Source organism: Oncorhynchus gorbuscha, linkage group LG02 (genome assembly GCF_021184085.1).
Source record: "Oncorhynchus gorbuscha isolate QuinsamMale2020 ecotype Even-year linkage group LG02, OgorEven_v1.0, whole genome shotgun sequence".
In the NCBI taxonomy this organism is placed as follows: Eukaryota; Metazoa; Chordata; class Actinopteri; order Salmoniformes; family Salmonidae; genus Oncorhynchus; species Oncorhynchus gorbuscha.
The window spans coordinates 4,125,540-4,148,772 of NC_060174.1; the positions used below are offsets into that span (position 1 = coordinate 4,125,540).

Here is a 23,233-nt window from a genome sequence, read left to right on the forward strand (position 1 = left end):
AGGGGAGGCAGAGGGAGAGGGGGAGGCAGAGGAGAGGGGAGGCAGAGCTTTCTGGGAGAGGGGGAGGCAGAGGGAGAGGGGGGCAGAGGGAGAGGGGGCAAATAGGGAGAGGGGTTCTCAGGCAGAGGGAGACAATCATTTTATTATTTTATTAGAGGGAGGGGGTTTTTAAAACCTTTTCAACGCAGTCAGATGGGAGACTGGGGAGCAGAGGCCAGAGGGAGAGGGGGAGGCAGCTCTCCATCCCGGGGAGGGGGAGGCAGAGGGAGAGGGGGGCAGAGGGAGAGGGGGAGCAGAGGGGGAGGCAGAGGGAGAGGGGGAGGGAGGCAGAGGGGAGAGGGGAGGCAGAGGGAGAGGGGGAGGCAGAGGGAGAGGGGGAGGCAGAGGGGAGGGGGAGGTAGAGAGGGAGAGGGGAGGGGGGAGGTAGAGGGAGGGGAGGGAGGGGGGGGAGGCGGGAGGGGGGAGAGGGGGAGAGGGGGAGGCAGAGGGGAGAGGGGGAGGCAGAGGGAGAGGGGGAGGCAGAGGGAGAGGGGGAGGTAGAGGGAGAGGGGGAGGGGGAGGTAGAGGGAGAGGGGGAGGTAGAGGGAGAGGGGGAGGTAGAGGGAGAGGGGGAGGCAGAGGGAGAGGGGGAGGCAGAGGGAGAGGGGGAGGTAGGGGAGGGGGGAGGGGGAGGCGGGAGGGGGAGAGGGGGAGGCAGAGGGAGAGGGGGAGGCAGAGGGAGAGGGGGAGGCAGGGGGAGAGGGGGAGGGGGAGGAGATGGGGAGGGGGAGGCGGGAGGGGGAGAGGGGGAGGTAGAGGGAGAGGGGGAGGGGGGAGGCGGGAGGGGGAGAGGGGGAGGCAGAGGGAGAGGGGGAGGCAGAGGGAGAGGGGGAGGCAGGGGGAGAGGGGGAGGTAGAGGGAGATGGGGAGGTGGGGGGGGGAGGGGGGGGGGAGAGGGGGAGGCAGAGGGAGAGGGGGAGGCAGAGGGGGAGGGAGGGGGAGGCAGGGGGGGGAGAGGGGGAGGTAGAGGGAGATGGGGAGGGGGAGGCGGGAGGGGGAGAGGGGGAGGTAGAGGGAGAGGGGGAGGCAGAGGGAGAGGGTGAGGGAGAGGGGGCGGGAGGGAGGGGAGGGGAGGGAGGGGAGGGAGAAGAGAGAGAGAGAGAGAGAGGGGCAGAGGGAGAGGGAGAGAGAGAGGGAGAGGGGGAGGGGGGGGAGGGGGAGGCAGAGGGAGAGGGGGGAGAGGGGGAGAGGGGGAGGGGGAGGGGGAGGGAGAGGGGCAGAGGGAGAGGGGGAGAGGGGGAGGGGGGAGGCAGGGGGAGAGGGGGAGGGGGAGAGGGGGAGGCAGAGGGAGAGGGGGGGAGGGGAGAGGGGAGAGAATCAGAACACTGTGACTCATATACGCTCCCCAACAGAGAGAGAGTGTGTCTCATCCATCCACCCTCTTCACCTGTGGACCCAATCAACTCGCTCAGACAGGAAGCTACCAGCATGCACTGGGGCCAGGCAGAAAGCACTCACACAGTCAGTCAGTCACACTGGATGGATGGTTGGAGGACAGCCAGGTTGACATACCCTCTCTGTGGTGCCATTCTGGGGACTACTGCCAGTCCAATTACAGAGAAACATAGTCCAGGAGGAAGAGGGATGGATCATCACATTCTATTTCCTATTTCTATTGGACCTTTATTAAAAACGGGGAGGCACCATTGAGACCAGGGTCTCATTCACTAGGGAGCGCTGCATATACAATTCATCAGACAAAAATATATTTCCAAAATCAAATCAAGATACAATGAAATTAAAAATAAATTAAAAAAAATACAAGCACGACATAATATTCCAGAAATACATTCCTCAATAAATCAAGACGCTAAATCACGAGCTGCACCACAACATGCAACTGTACTGAGTTTTGTAGACTGTTCCAGCAATGAGGTGCATTAAAACTAAAAAGAGTATTTACATAATTTGGAGACCTGAGAGGGAGTTGCTCAGGTCATATTTTTACACTAAAACAACTAAATTATGTAAATTGTTGTTTCAAGGCAAGTGTTTGTCAACGGTGCTGAGCCGAACTGAACTCCCAGGCCCATTTTTATTTGACCTTTATTTAACTAGTCAGTTAAGAACAAATTCTTATTTTCAATGACGGCCTAGGAACAGTGGGTTAACTGGCCTAGGAACAGTGGGTTAACTGGCCTAGGAACAGTGGGTTAACTGGTCTAGGAACAGTGGGTTAACTGGTCTAGGAACAGTGGGTTAACTGGTCTAGGAACAGTGGGTTAACTGGCCTAGGAACAGTGGGTTAACTGGCCTAGGAACAGTGGGTTAACTAGCCTAGGAACAGTGGGTTAACTGGTCTAGGAACAGTGGGTTAACTGGTCTAGGAACAGTGGGTTAACTGGCCTAGGAACAGTGGGTTAACTGGTCTAGGAGCAGTGGGTTAACTGGTCTAGGAACAGTGGGTTAACTGGTCTAGGAACAGTGGGGTTAACTGGTCTAGGAACAGTGGGTTAACAGGTCTAGGAACAGTGGGTTAACTGGTCTAGGAACAGTGCGTTAACTGGTCTAGGAACAGTGGGTTAACTGGTCTAGGAACAGTGGGTTAACTGGTCTAGGAACAGTGGGTTAACTGGTCTAGGAACAGTGGGTTAACTGGTCTAGGAACAGTGGGTTAACTGGTCTAGGAACAGTGGGTTAACTGGTCTAGGAACAGTGGGTTAACTGGTCTAGGAACAGTGGGTTAACTGGTCTAGGAACAGTGGGTTAACTGGTCTAGGAACAGTGGGGTTAACTGGTCTAGGAACAGTGGTTTAACTGGTCTAGGAACAGTGGGTTAACTGGTCTAGGAACAGTGGGTTAACTGGTCTAGGAACAGTGGGTTAACTGGTCTAGGAACAGTGGGTTAACTGGTCTAGGAACAGTGGGGTTAACTGGTCTAGGAACAGTGAGTTAACTGGTCTAGGAACAGTGGGTTAACTGGTCTAGGAGCAGTGGGTTAACTGGTCTAGGAACAGTGGGTTAACTGGTCTAGGAACAGTGGGGTTAACTGGTCTAGGAACAGTGGGTTAACTGGTCTAGGAACAGTGGGTTAACTGGTCTAGGAACAGTGGGTAAACTGGTCTAGGAACAGTGGGTTAACTGGCCTAGGAACAGTGGGTTAACTGGCCTAGGAACAGTGGCTTAACTGGCCTAGGAACAGTGGCTTAACTGGTCTAGGAACAGTGGGTTAACTGGTCTAGGAACAGTGGGTTAACTGGTCTAGGAACAGTGGGTTAACTGGCCTAGGAACAGTGGCTTAACTGGTCTAGGAACAGTGGCTTAACTGGTCTAGGAACAGTGGGTTAACTGGCCTAGGAACAGTGGCTTAACTGGTCTAGGAACAGTGGCTTAACTGGTCTAGGAACAGTGGGTTAACTGGTCTAGGAACAGTGGGTTAACTGGTCTAGGAACAGTGACAGATTTGTACCTTGTCAGCTCAGGGGTTTGAACTTGTAACCTTCCGGTTACTAGTCCACCGCTCTAACCACTAGGCTACCCTGCCGCCCCATTGACACCAGGGTCTCATTCTCAAGGGGGCCCTGAGTAATAAAACACTCATTTACAATCTGAAACAAAACGGCAACCAATACAATGTAAAATACAACACAACATTTAAGAAAAACAGTTACATTCCTCAGCTACTAGGTCCTCAATCAAGACTTTAAATTGCCCGAGTGGCACCACAACATGCAAATGTAATGAGTTTTGTAAACTGTTTCAGCAGCGAAGTGCATTACAACTAAAAAAGGATTTCCATTAGTTGGTGGAGACCTGAAGGAACCTCAGGAGTTAACCAACCCTGTGAACGAGAGACCTGAAGAGACCTGAAGAGACCTGAAGGAACCTCAGGAGTTAACTAACCCTGTGAACGAGAGACCTGAAGAGACCTGAAGGAACCTCAGGAGTTAACTAACCCTGTGAACGAGAGACCTGAAGAGACCTGAAGAGACCTGAAGGAACCTCAGGAGTTAACCAACCCTGTGAACGAGAGACCTGAAGAGACCTGAAGAGACCTGAAGGAACCTCAGGAGTTAACCAACCCTGTGAACGAGAGACCTGAAGAGACCTGAAGGAACCTCAGGAGTTAACTAACCCTGTGAACGAGAGACCTGAAGAGACCTGAAGAGACCTGAAGGAACCTCAGGAGTTAACTAACCCTGTGAACGAGAGACCTGAAGAGACCTGAAGGAACCTCAGGAGTTAACCAACCCTGTGAACGAGAGACCTGAAGAGACCTGAAGGAACCTCAGGAGTTAACTAACCCTGTGAACGAGAGACCTGAAGAGACCTGAAGAACCTGAAGGAACCTCAGGAGTTAACTAACCCTGTGAACGAGAGACCTGAAGAGACCTGAAGGAACCTCAGGAGTTAACTAACCCTGTGAACGAGAGACCTGAAGAGACCTGAAGAGACCTGAAGGAACCTCAGGAGTTAACTAACCCTGTGAACGAGAGACCTGAAGAGACCTGAAGAGACCTGAAGGAACCTCAGGAGTTAACCAACCCTGTGAACGAGAGACCTGAAGAGACTTGAAGAGACCTGAAGGAACCTCAGGAGTTAACCAACCCTGTGAACGAGAGACCTGAAGAGACCTGAAGGAACCTCAGGAGTTAACCAACCCTGTGAACGAGTTTGGTGAGTCATATTTATACACTAAAACAACAAAGTTGTGTAAGTTGGAAGCTTGTGTGGTATAATTTTACATATAAAAACAGAATAGTGATCTAAAGGACTTTAATGAGTATCAACCTTTAACTACAGGATGCAGTAGTGAATATTAAAACTGTCCCCTGTGAGAAAGCGAAGGGCCCTACGATGGTAAACAACATCCAGAGGTTTAAGAGAAGTGGCTGCTGCAATTCTGATAAATGGTATCACCATAGCCAATAACTGACAGGAATGTTGACTGTACAGCCAGGATCAAACCAGGGGCTGTAGTGACTCCTGTAGTCAAGAACTGACAGGAATGTTGACTGTACAGCCAGGATCAAACCCGGGTCTGTAGTGACTCCTGCAGTTGCCTTAGACCGCTGAACCCGGGTCTGTAGTGACTCCTGCAGTGCCTTAGACCGCTGAACCCGGGTCTGTAGTGACTTCTGCAGTGCCTTAGACCGCTGAACCCGGGTCTGTAGTGACTCCTGCAGTTGCCTTAGACCGCTGAACCCGGGTCTGTAGTGACTCCTGCAGTTGCCTTAGACCGCTGAACCCGGGTCTGTAGTGACTCCTGCAGTTGCCTTAGACCGCTGAACCCGGGTCTGTAGTGACTCCAGCAGTTGCCTTAGACCGCAGAACCCGGGTCTGTAGTGACTCCTGCAGTTGCCTTAGACCGCTGAACCCGGGTCTGTAGTGACTCCTGCAGTTGCCTTCGACCGCTGCGCCACTCGGGAGGTCAAATCAACTTTCTATCCCTGGATTAGAACATGCAAAACCTTTGGCACCAGAGATAGATGCTTCCACCATCTGTCATCTCCGTCCACCTGCTTCAACCTTGAGAACGTGATGGTCATCTGTGTCGAAGGCCTTGTGTATAAATAAGGCAGCACAATGCTTTCTATGATCTTAGCAAGTTAACACATCATCTAAAATAATGTCCTGGTTTAAATAAACGTCCCGGTCTAAATGTCCACCCCGTCTAAATGTCCTGGTCTAAATGGCCACCTGGTCTAAATGTCCACCTGGTCTAAATGTCCTGGTCTAAATGTCCACCCGGTCTAAATGTCCTGGTCTAAATGTCCACCCGGTCTAAATGTCCACCTGGTCTAAATGTCCACCCGGTCTAAATGTCCACCTGGTCTAAATGTCCTGGTCTAAATGTCCACCCGGTCTAAATGTCCTGGTCTAAATGTCCACCCGGTCTAAATGTCCACCTGGTCTAAATGTCCACCCGGTCTAAATGTCCACCCGGTCTAAATGTCCACCTGGTCTAAATGTCCACCAGGTCTAAATGTCCACCAGGTCTAAATGTCCACCTGGTCTAAATGTCCACCTGGTCTAAATGTCCAGGTCTAAATGTCCTGGTCTAAATGTCCACCTGGTCTAAATGTCCACCTGGTCTAAATGTCCACCAGGTCTAAATGTCCACCCGGTCTAAATGTCCACCCGGTCTAAATGTCCAGGTCTAAATGTCCACCTGGTCTAAATGTTGACCTGGTCTAAATGTCCACCTGGTCTAAATGTCCATCTGGTCTAAATGTCCAGGTCTAAATGTCCTGGTCTAAATGTCCTGGTCTAAATGTTGACCTGGTCTAAATGTCCACCTGGTCTAAATGTCCACCTGGTCTAAATGTCCACCTGGTCTAAGTGGGGTAGAGAACTGAAGAGCCCTTTGAGCTCAAATGTAGTGCACTATACAGGGAATAGGGACTCTGGTCTAAAGTAGTGTACTATATAGAGAATAGGGGCTCTGGTCTAAAGTAGTGCACTATATAGGGAATAGGGGCTCTGGTATAAAGTAGTGCACTATATAGGGAATAGGGGCTCTGGTCTAAAGTAGTGTACTATATAGGGAATAGGGGCTCTGGTATAAAGTAGTGTACTATATAGGGAATAGGGGCTCTGGTCCAAAGTAGTGTACTATATAGGGAATAGGGGCTCTGGTATAAAGTAGTGTACTATATAGGGAATAGGGGCTCTGGTATAAAGTAGTGCACCATATAGGGAATAGGGTGCCAATTGGAACACAGTCAAGAGTTAATTAAATCTCCGCCGTCCCCTCACCTTCTAACAAATGAACTTCCTTTGTGAAGCCTATTGATTTGTGGACTAGACAATAGCCATACTCTCTGCTCCTGTGAAGTCATGCCTCATTGGGGACATACACCATAACGTTTCCCAGTAACAACATAACGTTTCCCAGTAAGTCTCTCTCTCTCTCTCTCTCTCTCTCTCTCTCTCTCTCTCTCTCTCTCTCTCTCTCTCTCTCTCTCTCTCTCTCTCTCTCTCTCTCTCTCTCTCTCTCTCTCTCTCTCTCTCTCTCTCTCTCTCTCTCTCTCTCTCTCTCTCTCTCTCTCTCTCTCTCTCTCTCTCTCTCTCTCTCTCTCTCTCCCTCCTCCCTCCCTCCCTCCCTCCCTCCCCCTCCCTCCCTCCCTCCCTCCCTCCCTCCCTCCCTCCCTCCCTCCCTCCCTCCCTCCCTCCCATATAGTTAATAAAGGGTTTTGTAAAGACAAGCTAACAGTATATTGTTGTGAAGGGAACCACGTTGTCACCCAGCACTGAGGCAAACACATGACCCATTGTTCTGCATTACTTCAGGACCACTAATGGAACAAAGGGACCAGAGCACAACCGATAAAACAAAGAGGATAAACACCCCACTGTTAAACCTGCTGGCTCGCCTGTGTCATTCATAGACCATTGGTACAACCTTGTACAATTGATACTCTACCTGTACATGACCATCTGATCATTTATCACTCCAGTGTTAATCTGCAAAATTGTATTATTCGCCTACCTCCTCATGCCTTTTACACACATTGTATATAGACTCCCCTTTTTTTCTACTGTGTTATTGACTTGTTAATTGTTTATTCCATGTGTAACTCTGTGTTGTCTGTTCACACTGCTATGCTTTATCTTGGCCAGGTCGCAGTTGCAAATGAGAACTTGTTCTCAACTAGCCTACCTGGTTAAATAAAGGTGTTCTCAACTAGCCTACCTGGTTAAATAAAGGTGTTCTCAACTAGCCTACCTGGTTAAATAAAGGTGTTCTCAACTAGCCTACCTGGTTAAATAAAGGTGTTATCAACTTGCCTACCTGGTTAAATAAAGGTGTTCTCAACTAGCCTACCTGGTTAAATAAAGGTGTTCTCAACTAGCCTACCTGGTTAAATAAAGGTGTTCTCAACTAGCCTACCTGGTTAAATAAAGGTGTTCTCAACTAGCCTACCTGGTTAAATAAAGGTGTTCTCAACTAGCCTACCTGGTTAAATAAAGGTGTTCTCAACTAGCCTACCTGGTTAAATAAAGGTGTTCTCAACTAGCCTACCTGGTTAAATAAAGGTGTTCTCAACTAGCCTACCTGGTTAAATAAAGGTGTTCTCAACTAGCCTACCTGGTTAAATAAAGGTGTTCTCAACTAGCCTACCTGGTTAAATAAAGGTGTTCTCAACTAGCCTACCTGGTTAAATAAAGGTGTTCTCAACTAGCCTACCTGGTTAAATAAAGGTGTTCTCAACTAGCCTACCTGGTTAAATAAAGGTGTTCTCAACTAGCCTACCTGGTTAAATAAAGGTGTTCTCAACTAGCCTACCTGGTTAAATAAAGGTGTTCTCAACTAGCCTACCTGGTTAAATAAAGGTGTTCTCAACTAGCCTACCTGGTTAAATAAAGGTGTTCTCAACTAGCCTACCTGGTTAAATAAAGGTGTTCTCAACTAGCCTACCTGGTTAAATAAAGGTGTTCTCAACTAGCCTACCTGGTTAAATAAAGGTGTTCTCAACTAGCCTACCTGGTTAAATAAAGGTGTTCTCAACTAGCCTACCTGGTTAAATAAAGGTGTTCTCAACTAGCCTACCTGGTTAAATAAAGGTGTTCTCAACTAGCCTACCTGGTTAAATAAAGGTGTTCTCAACTAGCCTACCTGGTTAAATAAAGGTGTTCTCAACTAGCCTCCTACCTGGTTAAATAAAGGTGTTCTCAACTAGCCTACCTGGTTAAATAAAGGTGTTCTCAACTAGCCTACCTGGTTAAATAAAGGTGTTCTCAACTAGCCTACCTGGTTAAATAAAGGTGTTCTCAACTAGCCTCCTACCTGGTTAAATAAAGGTGTTCTCAACTAGCCTACCTGGTTAAATAAAGGTGTTCTCAACTAGCCTCCTACCTGGTTAAATAAAGGTGTTCTCAACTAGCCTACCTGGTTAAATAAAGGTGTTCTCAACTAGCCTACCTGGTTAAATAAAGGTGAAATAAAATAAAATAAATACTAATTGATATCAGGCAGTGGTCGTCTCTCTCTCAACCCAGCTCTCTCGATCTCACGTCTTGCTCTCTCTGACATCCTGCAGTTAGTGGTAATAGACCTGATTCCAACCAAAGCCCATTTCTATATTCGATTACAATTACTCCTAAATCAAAGGACAAGTCAGTCGTGGGAAAAATGACTCAAGTCATGCCCTCTGCCACTGAACCGTTTCCTGTCAGCACTGACAGTGACAGATATAATCAGTATATGTGGTTCATGCAGAAATACGACCCGGAGATGTAGTGTTGTCGACACTCAGAGGGACTGAGCCACTGAAACAAAATTATACAGACATGCTGTCTTGACGCTGGTCTCAATAAACACTAACCTGTTTGACGTTGTAGCCTGTCTTGACGCTGGTCTCAATAAACACTAAACTGTTTGACGTTGTAGCCTGTCTTGGCGCTGGTCTCAATAAACACTAACCTGTTTGACGTTGTAGCCTGTCTTGACGCTGGTCTCAATAAACACTAACCTGTTTGACGTTGTAGCCTGTCTTGACGCTGGTCTCAATAAACACTAAACTGTTTGACGTTGTAGCCTGTCTTGACGCTGGTCTCAATAAACACTAAACTGTTTGACGTTGTAGCCTGTCTTGGCGCTGGTCTCAATAAACACTAACCTGTTTGACGTTGTAGCCTGTCTTGACGCTGGTCTCAATAAACACTAACCTGTTTGACGTTGTAGCCTGTCTTGACGCTGGTCTCAATAAACACTAACCTGTTTGACGTTGTAGCCTGTCTTGACGCTGGTCTCAATAAACACTAACCTGTTTGACGTTGTAGCCTGTCTTGACGCTGGTCTCAATAAACACTAACCTGTTTGACGTTGTAGCCTGTCTTGGCGCTGGTCTCAATAAACACTAACCTGTTTGACGTTGTAGCCTGTCTTGGCGCTGGTCTCAATAAACACTAACCTGTTTGACGTTGTAGCCTGTCTTGACGCTGGTCTCAATAAACACTAACCTGTTTGACGTTGTAGCCTGTCTTGACGCTGGTCTCAATAAACACTAACCTGTTTGACGTTGTAGCCTGTCTTGGCGCTGGTCTCAATAAACACTAACCTGTTTGACGTTGTAGCCTGTCTTGACGCTGGTCTCAATAAACACTAACCTGTTTGACGTTGTAGCCTGTCTTGGCGCTGGTCTCAATAAACACTAACCTGTTTGACGTTGTAGCCTGTCTTGGCGCTGGTCTCAATAAACACTAACCTGTTTGACGTTGTAGCCTGTCTTGACGCTGGTCTCAATAAACACTAACCTGTTTGACGTTGTAGCCTGTCTTGGCGCTGGTCTCAATAAACACTAACCTGTTTGACGTTGTAGCCTGTCTTGACGCTGGTCTCAATAAACACTAACCTGTTTGACGTTGTAGCCTGTCTTGACGCTGGTCTCAATAAACACTAACCTGTTTGACGTTGTAGCCTGTCTTGACGCTGGTCTCAATAAACACTAACCTGTTTGACGTTGTAGCCTGTCTTGGCGCTGGTCTCAATAAACACTAACCTGTTTGACGTTGTAGCCTGTCTTGGCGCTGGTCTCAATAAACACTAACCTGTTTGACGTTGTAGCCTGTCTTGACGCTGGTCTCAATAAACACTAACCTGTTTGACGTTGTAGCCTGTCTTGACGCTGGTCTCAATAAACACTAACCTGTTTGACGTTGTAGCCTGTCTTGGCGCTGGTCTCAATAAACACTAACCTGTTTGACGTTGTAGCCTGTCTTGACGCTGGTCTCAATAAACACTAACCTGTTTGACGTTGTAGCCTGTCTTGGCGCTGGTCTCAATAAACACTAACCTGTTTGACGTTGTAGCCTGTCTTGATGCTGGTCTCAATAAACACTAACCTGTTTGACGTTGTAGCCTGTCTTGACGCTGGTCTCAATAAACACTAACCTGTTTGACGTTGTAGCCTGTCTTGACGCTGGTCTCAATAAACACTAACCTGTTTGACGTTGTAGCCTGTCTTGACGCTGGTCTCAATAAACACTAACCTGTTTGACGTTGTAGCCTGTCTTGGCGCTGGTCTCAATAAACACTAACCTGTTTGACGTTGTAGCCTGTCTTGGCGCTGGTCTCAATAAACACTAACCTGTTTGACGTTGTAGCCTGTCTTGACGCTGGTCTCAATAAACACTAACCTGTTTGACGTTGTAGCCTGTCTTGGCGCTGGTCTCAATAAACACTAACCTGTTTGACGTTGTAGCCTGTCTTGGCGCTGGTCTCAATAAACATGACACTGAGCTCCTTGGCCCGCTGTTCTCCTTCCTCTATGGTGATCTGCCTGGGAGGGGAGAGGACAGGAATCCACATCAAACCACTGACTGAAGAACATCTTAAATAAGCAGTGACCCAGGGGAAATAAACAAACAGGTGATTACTTTATTTTGCAAATCAAAATCCTTTTTCCCACGTTGATTCAACATCATCACACATGATGTGGAAGCAACGTTCATTCAACCAGGCTGTGCCCAATGGTGAGGTACTGTAGTCTACAGACTACAACAAGCCACAGCCAGTAGCACCACTGTCTACCAGCACTCACCTACCAGCACATCTAACATGGTTCATTAAGCTATGGTGAAGCTGATTGATGGTGTTGTGGCCCGGAAAATGTATCAATTACTGCCCATTACTATGAAATGTTGTCGATGCATGAGTTCCTGGGAACGTGAGAAAGGGAAAGTGTCAGGTCCACAGAATGGAAGGATGGGTCTACAGAATGGAAGGAGGGGTCTACAGAATGGAAGGAGGGGTCTACAGAATGGAAGGAGGGGTCTACAGAATGGAAGGAGGGGTCCACAGAATGGAAGGAGGGGTCCACAGAATGGAAGGAGGGGTCTACAGAATGGAAGGAGGGGTCTACAGAATGGAAGGAGGGGTCTACAGAATGGAAGGAGGGGTCTACAGAATGGAAGGAGGGGTCTACAGAATGGACGGAGGGGTCCACAGAATGGAAGGAGGGGTCTACAGAATGGAAGGAGGGGTCTACAGAATGGAAGGAGGGGTCTACAGAATGGAAGGAGGGGTCTACAGAATGGAAGGAGTGGTCTACAGAATGGAAGGAGGGGTTTACAGAATGGAAGGAGGGGTCTACAGAATGGAAGGAGGGGTCTACAGAATGGAAGGAGGGGTCTACAGAATGGAAGGAGGGGTCCACAGAATGGAAGGAGGGGTTTACAGAATGGAAGGAGGGGTCTACAGAATGGAAGGAGGGGTCTACAGAATGGAAGGAGGGGTTCACAGAATGGAAGGAGGGGTCTACAGAATGGAAGGAGGGGTCTACAGAATGGAAGGAGGGGGTCTACAGAATGGAAGGAGGGGTCTACATAATCGAAGGAGGGGTCTACAGAATGGAAGGAGGGGTCTACAGAATGGAAGGAGGGGTCCACAGAATGGAAGGAGGGGTCTACAGAATGGAAGGTGGGGTCTACAGAATGGAAGGAGGGGTCTACAGAATGGAAGGAGGGGTCTACAGAATGGAAGGAGGGGTCTACAGAATGGAAGGAGGGGTCTACAGAATGGAAGGAGGGGTCTACAGAATGGAAGGAGGGGTCTACAGAATGGAAGGAGGGGTCCACAGAATGGAAGGAGGGGTCTACAGAATGGAAGGAGGGGTCTACAGAATGGAAGGAGGGGTCTACAGAATGGAAGGAGGGGTCTACAGAATGGAAGGAGGGGTCTACATAATGGAAGGAGGGGTCTACAGAATGGAAGGAGGGGTCTACAGAATGGAAGGAGGGGTCTACAGAATGGAAGGAGGGGTCTACAGAATGGAAGGAGGGGTCTACAGAATGGAAGGAGGGGTCTACAGAATGGAAGGAGGGGTCTACAGAATGGAAGGAGGGGTCTACAGAATGGAAGGACAGGGCGAGTGACAGGTCTACAGTTGAATATTAGCGGGCTGGCTAAAGCGTTTACAAATGCTGATTAAATTTGCCTTGGCCCTGTCAAAGAACACCTAGTAAAGTCAAACAGTATGGTGAGGAGACTACAGCGTCCTGCTAGGTTGACTACACAACCCAGCCAGCTCAGAGAAAAAGACATTGAAAAGACGTTGAAAAATGTTAAAAATATGTTTTTGGATGAAAAGATACACCAGAGGAAAGAGTGCCCCCTACTGGCCCTCCAACACCACTTCCAGCAGCATCTGGTGTCCCATTCTGGGACTGACCAGGACCAACCCTGCCTAGCTTCAGAAGCAAGCCAGCAGTGGTATGCAGGGTGGTGTGCTGCTGGCCAGGGTGGTAATGCTGCTGGCCAGGGTGGTATGCTGCTGGCCAGGGTGGTATGCTGCTGGCCAGGGTGGTATGCTGCTGGCCAGAGTGGTATGCTGCTGGCCAGGGTGGTATGCTGCTGGCCAGAGTGGTATGCTGCTGGCCAGGGTGGTATGCTGCTGGCCAGGGTGGTATGCTGCTGGCCAGAGTGGTATGCTGCTGGCCAGGGTGGTATGCTGCTGGCCAGGGTGGTATGCTGCTGGCATATAAACACAGTGGGTTTTAGCTACCAGTCTGGCTGGTCTGTGATTTAAACACAGTGGGTTTAGCTACCAGTCTGGCTGGTCTGTGATTTAAACACAGTGGGGTTAGCTACCAGTCTGGGCTGGATCGTCTGTGATTTAAACACAGTGGGCTTAGCTACCAGTCTGGGCTGGATGGTCTGTGATTTAAACACAGTGGGTTTAGCTACCAGTCTGGGCTGGATGGTCTGTGATTTAAACACAGTGGGTTTAGCTCCCTCCTGCAGCAAAGCACCCCCACAACATGATGCTGCCACCCCTGTGCAACATGGTTGGGATGGTATTCTTTGTTTTGTAAGCCTCCCCCTTTTCCTCCAAACATAACAATGGTCATTATGGCCAAACAGTTATATTTTTGTTTTATTTACATTTACATTTAAGTCATTTAGCAGACACTCTTATCCAGAGCGACTTACAAATTGGTGCATTCACCTTATGACATCCAGTGGAACAGCCACTTTACAATAATGCATCTAAATCTTTTAAGGGGGAGGGGGTGAGAAGGATTACTTTATCCTATCCTAGGTATTCCTTCCTAGGCTCCCTGCCTGTGCCATTAAACCCCTACAACTCATCCAGAACGCCGCAGCCCGTCTGGTGTTCAACCTTCCCAAGTTCTCTCACGTCACCCCGCTCCTCCGCTCTCTCCACTGGCTTCCAGTTGAAGCTCGCATCCGCTACAAGACCATGGTGCTTGCCTACGGAGCCGTGAGGGGAACGGCACCTCAGTACCTCCAGGCTCTGATCAGGCCCTACACCTAAACAAGGGCACTGCGTTCATCCGCCAGGACAGCGGAGTCAATCACCACCTTCCGGAGACACCTGAAACCCCACCTCTTTAAGGAATACCTAGGATAGGATAAAGTAATCCTTCTCACCCCCCCCCCCCTTAAAAGATTTAGATGCACTATTGTAAAGTGGCTACTCCACTGGATGTCATAAGGTGAATGCACCAATTTGTAAGTCGCTCTGGATAAGAGCGTCTGCTAAATGACTTAAATGTAAATGTAATGTAAATGAGATGACAAGTGCCTGGATTAGGACCTGCGCCGCTTCCTGTGTGAGGCAGGGTCGTACTCTGCGGATGTTGTAGAGCATGAACCTACAGGAACGGGCCACCGCCTTGATGTTAGTTGAGAACGACAGGGTGTTGTCCAGGATCACGCCAAGGTTCTTAGCGCTCTGGGAGGAGGACACAATGGAGTTGTCAACCGTGATGGCGAGATCATGGAACGGGCAGTCCTTCCCCGGGAGGAAGAGCAGCTCCGTCTTGCCGAGGTTCAGCTTGAGGTGGTGATCCGTCATCCACACTGATATGTCTGCCAGACATGCAGAGATGCGATTCGCCAAACCAGAGGACATTTCTCCAAAAAGTACGATCTTTGTCCCCATGTGCAGTTGCAAACTGTAGTCTGGCTTTTTTAGGGCGGTTCAGGAGCAGAGGCTTCTTCCTTGCTGAGCGGCCTTTCAGGATATGTCGACATAGGACTTGTTTTACTGTGGATATAGATACTTTGTACCTGTTTCCTACAGCATCTTCACAAGGTCCTTTGCTGTTGTTCTGGGATTGATTTGCACTTTTCGCATCATCTCTAGGAGACAGAATGCATCTCCTTCCTAAGCGGTATGACGGCTGCGTGGTCCCATGGTGTTTATACTTGCGTGCTATTGTTTGTACAGATGAACATGGTACCTTCAGGCATTTGGAAATTGCTCCCAAGGATGAACCAGACTTGTGGAGGTCTACAATTGTTTTTCTGAGGTCTTGGCTGATCTCTTTTCATTTTCCCATGATGTCAAGTAAAGAGGCACTGCGTTTGAAGGTCGGCTTTGAAATACATCCACAGGTACACCTCCAATTGAATAAAATTATGTCAATTAGCCTATCAGAAGCTTCTAAAGGCATGACATCATTTTCTGACATTTTCCAAGCCGTTTAAAGGAACAGTCAACTTAGTGATTGTAAACTTCTGACCCACTGGAATTGTGATACAGTGAATTGTAAGTGAAATAATCTGTCTGTAAACAATTGTTGGAAAAATTACTTGTGTCATGGACAAAGTAGATGCCCTAACCGACTTGCCAAAACTATAGTTTGTTAACAAGACACTTGTAGAGTGGTTGAAAAGCCAGTTTTGATGACTCCAATCCAAGTGTATGTAAACTTCCCACTTCAACGGTAAATATTTGTCGTGAGACATAGGACTTGCTTGGCTTGGCAGGTCCACTGCATACAGAAAAAGAAGAAGAAGAAGAAGAAGAAGAAGAAGAAGAAGAAGAAGGAGAAGAAGAAGAAGAAGAAGAAGAAGAAGAAGGAGGTGAAGAAGAAGAAGAAGAAGAAGAAGGAGAAGGAGAAGAAGGAGAAGAAGAAGAAGAAGAAGGAGAAGAAGGAGAAGAAGGAGAAGAAGGAGGTGAAGAAGAAGAAGAAGGAGAAGAAGGAGAAGAAGAAGAAGAAGAAGAAGAAGAAGGAGAAGAAGGAGAAGAAGAAGAAGAAGAAGGAGAAGAAGGAGAAGAAGGAGAAGAAGGAGGTGAAGAAGAAGAAGAAGAAGGAGAAGAAGGAGAAGGAGAAGAAGAAGGAGAAGAAGAAGAACATGAATCTACAGTAGCATTATCATTATCACCGTGCCAACCCCCCCCCAGCTTTCTAGACACCCCCACCAGTCCTGACAGGCAGCTCTCTACCCATAAACCCCACCCCACCAGTCCTGACAGGCAGCTCTCTACCCATAAACCCCACCCCACCAGTCCTGACAGGCAGCTCTCTACCCATAAACCCCACCCCACCAGTCCTGACAGGCAGCTCTCTACCCATAAACCCCACCCCACCAGTCCTGACAGGCAGCTCTCTACCCATAAACCCCACCCCACCAGTCCTGACAGGCAGCGCTCTACCCATAAACCCCACCCCACCAATAAACCCCACCCCACCAGTCCTGACAGGCAGCTCTCTACCCATAAACCCCACCCCACCAGTCCTGACAGGCAGCTCTCTACCCATAAACCCCCTTCTCTCAAGAACCACTGTGTGTTTGGTTGACCTAAGGAACATCGTCATACATCTTTGTCTTTTTTGAATGCTTTGTCAGGGTTCTGATTTCCAAAAGCAAAAAGGACGAATAAATCAACAAAATTAAGGATCAGACTGTAACAAATGCTGAGTTTTCATGACGCAGACAGAGCATTCTGCATCCTGTCTTTCTGTCAGAGGGAGGACATCAAGCTATCACTCATAGGTTCAGTAGTGTTACTATTTGGTGAGGTCAAAGCCACATAGACTAATGGGGGAACTGAGGATTCTGCATCCTGTCTTTCTGTCAGAGGGAGGACATCAAGCTATCACTCATACATTCAGTAGTGTTACTATTTGGTGAGGTCAAAGCCACACAGACTAATGTTAATGTGATTATTTTAAGCTTTAGATGCTATCAGATCATGCCCCCATTTCTACACAGATCTCAATATTGAGAGAGAGTACGAGAGAGAGTACGAGAGACATACAACCTTTGGCGGCACCTAAAAAGTGTACAGCACTTTGAGATATCAGCTGATGTACGAAGGGCTATATAAATACATGTGATTTGATTTGATTTGACCTAGCATCCAGCTTTATCAGTCTAAGACTGTCTGTCTGAACAGAATGCATGCACATGTCCTTTTAGGTCCCATTCCCATGCACTCTCTCCAAGCATGCGATACTCCCACTCTCTCCAAGCATCCGATACTCCCACTCTCTCCAAGCATCCGATACTCCCACTCTCTCCAAGCATCCGATACTCCCACTCTCTCCAAGCATCCGATACTCCCACTCTCTCCAAGCATCCGATACTCCCACTCTCTCCAAGCATCCGATACTCCCACTCTCTCCAAGCATCCGATACTCCCACTCTCTCCAAGCATCCGATACTCCCACTCTCTCCAAGCATCCGATACTCCCACTCTCTCCAAGCATCCGATACTCCCACTCTCCAAGCATCCGATACTCCCACTCTCTCCAAGCATCCGATACTCCCACTCTCTCCAAGCATCCGATACTCCCACTCTCTCCAAGCATCCGATACTCCCACTCTCTCCAAGCATCCGATACTCCCACTCTCTCCAAGCATCCGATACTCCCACTCTCTCCAAGCATCCGATACTCCCACTGAAACATGATGCATTTTTGTGACACTCCTCAGATGTAGAGGGGAGATTCAATTGAGGATTCAGGGAGGGGGAAACTGAGGATTCAGGGAGGGGGAAACTGAGGATTCAGGGAGGGGGAAACTGAGGATTCAGGGAGGGGGAAACTGAGGATTCAGGGAGGGGGAACTGAGGATTCAGGGAGGGGGAAACTGAGGATTCAGGGAGGGGGAACTGAGGATTCAGGGAGGGGGAAAATGAGGATTCAGGGAGGGGGAAACTGAGGATTCAGGGAGGGGGAAACTGAGGATTCAGGGATTCAGGGAGGGGGGGGAACTGAGGATTCAGGGAGGGGGAAACTGAGGATTCAGGGAGGGGGAAACTGAGGATTCAGGGAGGGGGAAAATGAGGATTCAGGGGGGAGGGGGAAACTGAGGATTCAGGGAGGGGGAAACTGAGGATTCAGGGAGGGGGGGGAAACTGAGGATTCAGGGAGGGGGAAACTGATGATTCAGGGAGGGGGAAACTGATGATTCAGGGAGGGGGGAGGGGGGAGGATTCAGGGAGGGGGAAACTGAGGATTCAGGGAGGGGGAAACTGATGATTCAGGGAGGGGGAACTGGGGGGGAGGGGGAAACTGCTGATTCAGGGAGGGGAGGGAGGGAGGAAACTGAAGATTCAGGGAGGGGGACACTGAGGATTCAGGGAGGGGGGGAGGGGGAAACTGAGTATTCAGACAGGGGATGGAAAGGGGAACTGAGGATTCAGGGAGGGGAGGGAGGGAGGCAACTGAGGATTCAGGGAGGGGGACACTGAGGATTCAGGGAGGGGGAAACTGAGGATTCAGGGAGGGGGGAAACTGAGGATTCAGGGAAGGGGAAACTGAGGATTCAGGGAGGGGGAAACTGAGGATTCAGGGAGGGGGAAACTGAGGATTCAGGGAGGGGGACACTGAGGACTCAGGGAGGGGGAAACTGAAGATTCAGGGAGGGGGAAACTGAGGATTCAGGGAGGGGGAAACTGAGGATTCAGGGAGGGGGAGGGGGAAACTGACGATTCAGGGAGGGGGAAACTGAGGATTCAGGGAGGGGGAAACTGAGAATTCAGGGAGGGGGGGGAGGGGGAAACTGAAGAGGGGAGGGAGGGAGGAAACTGGGAGGGGGAAACTGCGGATTCAGGGAGTGGAGGGAGGGAGGAAACTGAGGATTCAGGGAGGGGGACACTGAGGATTCAGGGAGGGGGAAATTGAGGATTCAGGGAGGGGGAAACTGAGGATTCAGGGAGGGGGACACTGAGGATTCAGGGAGGGGGAAATTGAGGATTCAGGGAGGGGGAAACTGAGGATTCAGGGAGGGGAGGGAGGGGGAAACTGAGGATTCAGGGAGGGGGAAACTGATGATTCAGGGAGGGGGAAACTGAGGTTTCAGGGAGGGGGGAGGGGGGAACTAACGATTCAGGGAGGGGAGGGAGGGGGAACTGAGGATTCAAGGAGGGGAGGGAGGGGGAACTGAGGATCCAGGGAGGGGAGGGAGGGGGGGAACTGAGGATTCAGATATGGGAGGGGAAACTGAGGTTTCAGGGGGAGGGGAGAAACTGAGGATTCAGGGAGGGGAGGGAGGGGGAACTGAGGATTCAGGGAGGGGAGGGAGGGGGTAACTGAGGATTCAGGGAGGGGATGGAGAGGGAAACTGAGGATTCAGGGAGGGGAGGGAGGGGGAAACTGAGGATTCAGGGTGGGGAGGGAGGGGGAAACTGAGGATTCAGGGAGGGGAGGGAGGGGGGGAAACTGAGGATTCAGGGAGGGGGAAACTGAGGATTCAGGGAGGGGGAAACTGAGGATTCAGGGAGGGGGGGAAACTGAGGATTCAGGGAGGGGGGGGAAACTGAGGATTCAGGGAGGGGGAAACTGAGGATTCAGGGAGGGGGAAACTGAGAATTCAGGGAGGGGGAAACTGAGGTTTCAGGGAGGGGGAAACTGCGGATTCAGGGAGTGGAGGGAGGGAGGAAACTGAGGATTCAGGTAGGGGGGGACACTGAGGATTCAGGGAGGGGAGGGAGGTGGGAAACTGAAGATTCAGGGAGGGGGAAACTGAGGATTCATGGAGGGGGAAACTGAGGATTCAGGGAGGGGAGGGAGGGGGAACTAACGATTCAGGGAGGGGATGGAGGGGGAACTGAGGATTCAGACAGGGGAGGGAGGGGGAACTGAGGATTCAGGGAGGGGAGTGAGGGGGAACTAAGGATTCAGACAGAGGAGGGGGAACTGAGGATTCAGGGAGGGGAGGGAGGGGGGAAACTGAGGATTCAGACAGGGGAGGGAGGGGGGAATGGGTTTTCAAGTGGTCTCCCCCCCAAAATTGTTTTTCTTGAATTTCAAATGATCTTCAATCATGTTCAGACTACATTTTGAGGTAATACATGTATATTATATGCAAGACTGAATATTTATTAATTGACCCTGTGGATATGAAAAGTGGTTTAACCCATGTATGTTGCATAAAATAGTATCTTGTCAACAATTAAATCAAATTTTCACAACAGTATTTTTCATACCCTATTCTTGTTTCACCATACTTTTACTGACATATAACTCGCCTGGTTTTTACATTTTAACAATTTAACCTAGTGGTTAGAGAGTTGGACTAGTAAACCTGAAGGTTGCGAGTTCAAACCCCCGAGCTGACAAGGTACGAATCTGTCGTTCTGCCCCTGAACAGGCAGTTAACCCACTGTTCCCAGGCCGTCATTGAAAATAAGAATTTGTTCTTAACTGACTTGCCTGGTTAAATAAAGGTAAAATAAAAAAATAACTTATTCCTACTCTTCAAGGTCTCTTCTAACAGGAATGATGCAATATTCATTGATCACCAACTGAATTCCTGCCTTTTATCCAATATCTTCGGTGAGTGATTTTGAGTTTTCTTACACACAACACGGTGTGGCACTCTAACTTGTAAATGGATTGTCTGTCAATACGCTCTACCAGCCGCTTAAGTATAGGGTTAAACGTTTAAAGTAGAGATGAAAAAATCAGCCTCTTGCTGTCAGACAGGAAACACTTATCTACAGAACAATCACTGTGTTCTCTAGACAGATCATCCACACTGACATCACTGTAAAATGGGGACGGGGCTAAGGCCCGGTTACCATAGCGATGGAATTTAGGCTCACTATTGTTTTAAAGATCCATCTTTCCTGCAAAGTCCGAAAGACGGAACACGCGTTTCCCCTGAACACCACACGAGAGAACGGTCACTGGGTGCGTCGTTGGGCCGTGTGTCGATACTGATAGGGATCGAAAGAAACGGAGGGCTGATCTCGGATCAGCTTTCTCTCTTCAAATCTTTCCTTAAAATGGGCTCAATAATATTTTATAATACTGACCACGGATCAGCTTCTAGAGAGATATTACCACCGAAAGCAACAAACATTGAGGCGGTTTACTCTAAATGCACTATATCACCGATTTGGCACATCATGAAATATATTGCGACAGATTACAGACTGTAACCTACAAAATAGAACAGAAAAATTGAAATCAGTTGATTGAAAATGAAATGTATTTTGATAATGTTGATTGTTTATGTCATTTTGGGTTTGGAAGCATCTCAACACACTGCACCATGTCAACACACTGCACCATGTCAACACACTGCACCATGTCAACACACTGCACCATGTCAACACACTGCACCATGTCAACACACTGCACCATGTCAACACATTGCACCATGTCAACACACCATGTCAACACACCATGTCAACACACTGCACCATGTCAACACACTGCACCATGTCAACACACCATGTCAACACACTGCACCATGTCAACACACTGCACCATGTCAACACACCATGTCAACACACTGCACCATGTCAACACACTGCACCATGTCAACACACCATGTCAACACACCATGTCAACACACTGCACCATGTCAACACACTGCACCATGTCAACACACTGCACCATGTCAACACACTGCACCATGTCAACACACTGCACCATGTCAACACACTGCACCATGTCAACACACCATGTCAACACACTGCACCATGTCAACACACTGCACCATGTCAACACACCATGTCAACACACCATGTCAACACACTGCACCATGTCAACACACCATGTCAACACACCATGTCAACACACTGCACCATGTCAACACACCATGTCAACACACCATGTCAACACACTGCACCATGTCAACACACCAGCCTCAACACACTGCACCATGTCAACACACTGCACCATGTCAACACACCATGTCAACACACCATGTCAACACACCATGTCAACACACTGCACCATGTCAACACACCATGTCAACACACCATGTCAACACACTGCACCATGTCAACACACCATGTCAACACACTGCACCATGTCAACACACCATGTCAACACACTGCACCATGTCAACACACTGCACCATGTCAACACATTGCACCATGTCAACACACCATGTCAACACACCATGTCAACACACTGCACCATGTCAACACACCATGTCAACACACTGCACCATGTCAACACACCATGTCAACACACCATGTCAACATCCCTGTCCTACAGCCTGATATAATCCCTTTACTACAGCCTGATCTAATCCCTGTCCTACAGCCTGATCTAATCCCTGTCCTACAGCCTGATCTAATCCCTGTCCTACAGCCTGATCTAATCCCTGTCCTATCCCTGTCCTACAGCCTGTCCTAAGACCTGTCCTGCAGCCTGATCTAATCCCTGTCCTACAGCCTGTCCTATTCCCTGTCCTAATCCCTGTCCTATCCTCTGTCCTACTCCCTGTCCTAATCCCTGTCCTAAGCCCTGTCCTAATCCCTGTCCTAAACCCTGTCCTAATCCCTGTCCTATTCCCTGTCCTAATCCCTGTCCTAATCCCTGTCCTATTCCCTGTCCTAAGCCCTGTCCTAATCCCTGTCCTAAGCCCTGTCCTAATCCCTGTCCTAATCCCTGTCCTATTCCCTGTCCTATTCCCTGTCATAAGCCCTGTCATAATCCCTGTCCTAATCCCTGTCCTAATCCCTGTCCTAATCCCTGTCCTAATCCCTGTCCTACCCCCTGTCCTAATCCCTGTCCTATTCCCTGTCCTAAACCCTGTCCTAATCCCTGTCCTAATCCCTGTCCTAATCCCTGTCCTAATCCCTGTCCTAATCTCTGTCATAAATAACAACTCCAGATTTTTTAACACATCACCATGAAAGGCATTTGGATCCTACCGGCTGTTCCAGACGACTGTGTGATCACGCTCTCCGTATCCGATGTGAGCAAGACCTTTAAACAGGTCAACATTCACAAGGCCGCGGGGCCAGACGGATTACCAGGACGTGTGCCCAGACCAACTATCAAGTCTCTTCACTGACATTTTCAACCTCTCCTTGACCGAGTCTGTAATACCTACATGTTTTCAAGCAGACCACCATAGTCCCTGTGCACAAGAAAGCGAAGGTAACCTGCCTAAATGACTACCGCCCCGAAGTACTCACGACGGTAGCCGTGAGGTGCTTTGAAAGGCTGGTCATGGCTCACATTAACACCATTATCCCAGAAACACTAGACCCATTCCAATGTAAGTACCGCCCCAACAGATCCA

General features: G+C 48.9%; 1 protein-coding gene across 1 annotated transcript in view; it reads right to left on the reverse strand.

Annotated features, from left to right (window-relative positions):
* Positions 1–23,233, reverse strand: part of LOC123991057 (ras-related protein Rab-6B) — a 217,057-nt gene that overhangs the window by 29,070 nt on the left and 164,754 nt on the right. Inside the window, exon 6 of the mRNA XM_046292220.1 lies at positions 11,171–11,264. Within this exon, the coding sequence (XP_046148176.1) occupies positions 11,171–11,264 (94 nt within the window). The remainder of the gene's footprint in view (positions 1–11,170; positions 11,265–23,233) is intronic.